This window comes from Gossypium raimondii, chromosome 2, assembly GCF_025698545.1.
Source record: "Gossypium raimondii isolate GPD5lz chromosome 2, ASM2569854v1, whole genome shotgun sequence".
In the NCBI taxonomy this organism is placed as follows: Eukaryota; Viridiplantae; Streptophyta; class Magnoliopsida; order Malvales; family Malvaceae; genus Gossypium; species Gossypium raimondii.
In genome coordinates, this window is record NC_068566.1 from 28,171,543 (window position 1) to 28,178,138 (window position 6,596).

General features: G+C 35.6%; 1 protein-coding gene across 1 annotated transcript; it reads left to right on the forward strand.

Annotated features, from left to right (window-relative positions):
* Window positions 1–4,571: 4,571 nt before the first annotated feature.
* Window positions 4,572–6,383, forward strand: LOC105788240 (ethylene-responsive transcription factor CRF1). Its single transcript, XM_012615031.2, has one exon. The coding sequence runs from the start codon at window positions 5,133–5,135 to the stop codon at window positions 6,114–6,116; it is 984 nt and encodes a 327-aa protein (XP_012470485.1). The 5' UTR covers window positions 4,572–5,132; the 3' UTR covers window positions 6,117–6,383.
* Window positions 6,384–6,596: the final 213 nt, after the last annotated feature.

Genomic DNA, 6,596 nt, shown 5'->3' on the forward strand with positions numbered 1-6,596 from the left:
GAAAATGAAGGATAATTCTTTACATATATGATTTTTTAAATATATACACTTGACACAAACTCATAACAATACATACTATTCCCTAAACAATTTTCTTTTCTTCAAAATTCAAATTCCATTAAGAAATAAAACAATACTACAAGAAGCCCAAGTAGAATGGGCTAACTAGAGCCTTAGCCCAAACCATTAGGAACCTTGGAATTCGACCTTAACGCCTACTAGAGTTGTAACACCTTCAACCCGATCCGATTAATCGGATCCAGATCTTGGGCATTACCACACAATTATAGACACAAGTTTAATCTACTTATACAATTTATAAATAATTACAACTTCATTAAAAATTTCAAACTAAAATACATAAGTAAGTACATTAAGTAAATACAGATACAACATGATGTACAATGATATCCAAATTGAAACCCTAATTTATTACAAATACCCCAAGTGAATTTCTTAGGAGTATTATAGTCTTTGAACACGCCACCAATTTGCTCTGTATGCATAACAGCCTAATACATCACTTCTTAGGCGTAGGCCTAGCATCGTCCCTCCTGGCGCAAACTCATATCAATTCGCCTGTAACAAAACATATACTCATATAAGTTCATAAGAACTTAGTGAGGAAAACATCATTTACCTATGCCTTATCTGCACATCTCAATTGGTAACTTATTCAGATGATCATATTGTTTTGAACCTTCTATTCAATCACAGGCGAATAATCCCTCAATTTCTATTCTCATTTACACGTCAGGCACCATACCTTACTCAGAGTTCAATTCTTATCCATCAACATCTTCGATACGCCACTTACCCCTTTCAATCTGATCTTTCATAAGTCTTCACTCATTTTCCTTTACAAAGGTCCATAGGACCAAATCACCATTACTCTTGTATACGTAATTTTAAGCCATCGTTCCACAAACTATGTTTGATCACATGTACATAACAGGTACATTCCTTCTAATATACAGCTAGAAAATCCTTATTCAGAATACGTTTCTTTTAAGCTTACCCATCACTTTTTTATTCACATTCAAATCATGGTCTTGTATAGCACTTTGTCGTAGCCTATAGAGACAATGTGCCTTATTGATCTTTCTGATTATGCTTACAAGCCATGCTAAACGTGCCAAAGCAATTTAATACAAAATCTGCCAAGAATCATTCTTTTAGGTTACGACATTACGAGCCTCACTAGGATACGCCACAAGGGCATTGCTTTCAGACTCCGCTATGTATGCCGGTCGCCACGAAGGCTGTCACGTTAGAGTTTGTCGCATGGGCTATTGATTCATTGTTCGCCACAAGGACGATTCTTAAAAGTGCGCCATGAAAGCGTTCCTTACGGAGTTCGCCGCAAAGGCATTCCTTTCATATTCTGCCATAAAGGCTTTTCTTTCATGTTACGCCACAAAGGCTTTTCTTTCTTGACATGTTTATGATATTCATTTTCCTAAACTCATATTACGTGAGGTTTGCTTATCATTGTCTTGAGACACGCAGAGAATCCCATTGGGAGATCACTGTCCTTTAGTTCCTTTCAGAAAATGCCATGGACTTTTCTTTTCAAATATCGTGTTTAAAGTCCTGACGGACCTCTTTAGACTCCACCATGGTGAACAGACACAGACTTATTTGACCGACTCTTCATGCATTGACACTATTAAAACTTCACACTTTAATCCATTAACAACACCCGACTAACTCATATCTCATCACATACATTCCATTCATGCTCATACAATCATACTTCATGATCAGAATACTTATCACATACTTAACTTGTCAGATTCAATGTAGACTACACATGCAAGACCCAACAAACATTCATATTATACTTTTCTGAAGTCGGTTTCATAGTTTATTCGATTTCTACAAAAATATCTAGCATAAACAATATACATGCAGGAGTTAGTTTAAGGACTCACCTGACAACCATGAGCAACAACTTGAACTCTAAACCCAACAAGGAATTGTAGCAACCACTGCTTATAAATCAGAAGAACACTATTAAAACTCATTCGTGACTTTTACCATCATCACAAACCCAAATAACCCTTATACTAAGCATTAATTCTTCATCTTACTGTTCATGCATTCTTACAGACCTACTCTTCCATAGCATAACATGTAGAGTCATAAAACTTACTTTAACATGGAGCAATCACTTATAAAATTCAGGATCTCAACTTCAGCTTAGAGAAATACCTTCGGTTCCTCAAGCCTCAAATAACCTTGTCTTAGAAGAAAGAATAAGAGAACTCCCCTTTCCTAAATTTGAATATCTATTATTATAATCTAAGTTCTTATTGGAACTTGATAAATGTCACATCATTATTGAATTGACTTATCGAAAGTCTACAACTTCCGAGAAACCTAATTGAGTATTCTCTTATCTTTTAACTATTCTGGTTCACATTCAATTGGTTCCTAACCAGCTTACCTTGCAACTTAACTTGCACAATGCCACAATTAAATGGTGTACTATCCCTGACGTGAACTCATATTCTTGGTATCAATTTTACTTGGTCGCTAATCTTATTTTAACTAACATAGCCACTTGACAAGGAATCTTTATTCACTTAACCACAAAACTATACATGCCCGCTCTATACGCTGAAAGATGCACTCGGACGAAGCCTACTCCGCCAATCATACTACCTTAGAGCTATGCGCCAAACCTTGTATCCGCCAGAACCGGGATGTTACAAGAGTTGTACATGGGTCGGGTTCAGGTTGGGCCCTAACAAAATTTTAGCTCGAGCCAGTCCAAAAAAATGGGCCTAAATTTTTGTCCAAGTCTGGTCCGAATAAAAATGCTAAAATCCGGACTTGACCATCTATATTAATTTTTTAAATTTAATTTTTATATAAAAAATTAAAAAATATAATACACCAAATACACTAAAAATATTAAAATAAATGTTTCATAATAAATTGAAAATAAATTTAAAAAAATCTTTATACTTAAATAACACTAAGATAAATGCAACTTAACAAGCAAATGTCTCTAAAATAGTAGTAAAATTAACGATAAAACTAGTGTTATATAATATTCAAACATTAACAATACAATAATAGTAACATAATAGTGAAATGGTGGCAAAAAGTGGGAAAATAGCAGCAAAACAGTTGGCGGTTTTTAATTGTAAATTCGGGCTGAAGCTGGGCAAAAAACCTTACCTGAGGCTTGACCCATTTTCTAAGCAGGCCTTTTTTTTTTTTGCCCTAGCCCATTTTTCGAGCTTATATTTTTACCCAGAACCTCTTATTTTTCGAGTAGATCAAGTTAGGTGTCCGACCCATGAACAACTCTAGCGCCTACCACCAATAGGAGGGGGAGATAGAGAGAGAGAGAGAGTAGCAAGTAACATAAGGTTAGGCAACATCGTTGCACCTTCGACATGTACACCTTGAGTATGGGATGCCATGTCGGATGTCGCAGTCAGGCTCTAAACAAAGTGTCAAAAGCCACCATGAACCCTAACATGAAAAACGAAGAAAACCTAAGGACGCCGGTATTAATCTAGCTATTAGATTCATAGAGCTTTAGAGTTGACATCGATAGAGACAGTCGAAAAAGAAACCTAACAAGCATAAAAGGAAACAAGGGGCCAAATTAGAAGAAAAAAAAAAGAAGAGAAAAACCCTGAAGAATAATGTTTGAAATTTGATGGATAATTAGTATTCTGACATTTGAATGTTTTATAATATTTTTTTCCCTCGAGTGAAAAATTATCTTGAAAAATGGCATAAAATATCTTCAACACTTAATAGCTTATTTGAAAATTCAAAAATGTGTGTAGTTTACTTCCTTTTCATCTATTCAAAGAAAGGTATATTTCATACATCAATTATGGCTTCAATAGGTACTTCCATCAAATTTCATTACAAAACAAATTTTCAATTAATTTCTGGAAAATCAATTTGAAGAACACAATTATTCTTTAAGTAGATTTCAAATCTGTAATTATTTTTATACAAAATGTTTAGAATTATTTATAACCCTTTTAAATAAGAGAATAAAAGTGGTTGAGCGTATTTGAACTCTTATTCGCTTATATTAACAATAATATCAATGCTCAGTATCAATGCTAACTGAGCTAAGACTATAAAAGATGAATTTGAAGAAGTTAATAAAAGCGGTATTACAATTGAAACGTGAACGGCCAGTTTGGAATACAAAATTTAATACCTAATGATGATTAAGTTAAGACGTAACCATTATTATGACTGGTCATTGTTGTTATTCGTAGTGTTTTCATTAACCTTTGGGAGAAATAATTACAAAAATTTTCATCAATATCAACAAACTGGATTACACCATACATATCTGTCTAAACACTAATAGTTGAGAAATAATCCAAACCCGAAAATCAAACAAAACGGCAAATGAACCCACGATTATTATATAATTGTCTGCAAAAAATTCTCTTTTGTTTAACTTATATAATCAAAATGAGTTACCTTCAATTAAAAAACCCAACTTGATTAGTGGAATATATATAGAGACAAGTTGAATACTCTGTTTTCATATTTCAGCTCTGCTTCACTCTTCTTTCTTATCAAATTTTCTGGTCCCTCTCCATAACATTTCTTCTTTCTTTTTACTTTTCTGGACCAAGTATCCTCAAAAATCAACTTGGGTTCTTTATTTCTTTTAAGACTTAGATTCCAAAGTTACCAAAAAAATAGCTAATTTATGCTCTCAGTTAAGTGACTGTGAAAAGCACTGTTCTTTTTTTTTTTTTTCTGAGAGAGATATTTATTCTCTATCTCTTTTTCCACAAAAGCCATTTGCTTGCGTTTGCTATCCCTTTTTTTTTTTAAGCTCTGCAACTTTTTTGCTTACAAAAATTTCATCTTTTTTGGCTCACTCTTGGTTTTCTCGTCGTTTGATGAACTTTTTGATGAAGAGATTAATGGTGGATTTCTCTTCGTTTCAAGCTTCTCTTTAACGTGGTTGTTCTTTCTTTCTTTCTTTTAGTTCTTCAGCTTTCCCTTTATTCTCCTCGTGTCTCGACTCTCAAAGCTCAAAGGAATCTCTTTCCTTTTGATCTTCCTTTTTATCTCACTTCATACTCTTACTTAACACCACAAAAAAAAACCTGAAAAACCCAGAGAAAATGGATCCTTGTTCAGTTTCTTTAATCAAATACTCTGAGCATCGCAATGAAACTAAGCTCCTTTCGCCATTGGTAAATGGAAGAGTCGAGAATAAGCCAGAAATGAAGCCTCGAATTGTACGAATTTCAGTTACTGATGCTGATGCTACTGATTCTTCTAGCGACGATGAAGAAGAAACACGAATGATACGACGTCGTTCGAGGAACAGAGTCAAGAAGTTCGTCAACGAGATTACCATTGAGTCAACAAATCTCACAGAGTCGAGGTGTGTTCGAAAAAAGCCGGCGGCGGAGAAGTTAAAAGTTAAAGCGGCGGCGAAAGTACCGACGGGGAAGAAGTTTAGAGGGGTAAGGCAACGACCTTGGGGAAAATGGGCAGCGGAGATAAGAGACCCGTTAAGACGTGTGCGGTTATGGTTAGGTACCTATAACACCGCCGAAGAAGCAGCAATGGTTTACGACAAAGCGGCTATTCAGCTACGTGGACAGGACGCGCTCACCAACTTTACAACTCCTCCGATGAAAGACGAAAACATCAGCCAAAAACAGTTATCCAGCTCCGATTACAACTCCGGCGAAGAATCACACAACAGTTACCTTTGCTCTCCGACTTCCGTTCTCCGTTGCCCTTCGCTTTCCATCGACGAAGTCGATTCTCAAAGCTTCGAAAAATCGCGCGAAACCAGAAACCGACCTCGAGACGTCCCCGACGATTCTTGCTGCATATCGGGAGAAAACTTATCGGATTTTTCCGAACATTCATCCTTGTTCCCCGGCGACATATTCAGTTCAGTGCCGAGTTTGTTCGACGATCATACAAGTTTACACGAAGGGTTTTTGAAAGATGATTTTGGTTACGGGTATTTGAGTTCGGGTGGGGATTTCGAATTCGGGTTTGGTACCTTCTCGAGCTGGCAACATGTAGATGATCATTTCCAAGACATCGGGGATTTGTTCGGGTCGGATCCTCCGTTAGCTTTTTGACAGTGTTTTTTTTTTTATTGGTCTTTTCCTTCTTTACCCCTCGTGTAATGCCGGTTTTACGGTAAGTTTTGTATCGGCGGGAACTGAAAATACCGTGTGTGTGTTTTTTAATTTATTTTATTTCTTAGATAATTTTTATGTTTTTTATTAATTGCTAATGAGAGTAATTAAACATCTCCGTCACAGTAACGGTGACGGACTAGTTAGGCTACGTGTTTCCTTGTCTGAGGGCTGTCATTTATGTTTTTTCGTTGTTCTTGTTGTTTTTACGAAGGCACGTGTTGCTGCACGTGAGTGGAACATATTGGAAGGTTTTTTCTTTTTTCTTTTTTTTTTTTTTTGGGTAATACTACAATAAATGTTCTAGAACTTAAATTCTTAATGAACTGAAGTTCACACGTGATGTGTAACGGGTCAAATATGTTTTACTTTAAAAAGTTATTACACTATTAAATATTTTAATTTCAAACGAAAACTCAG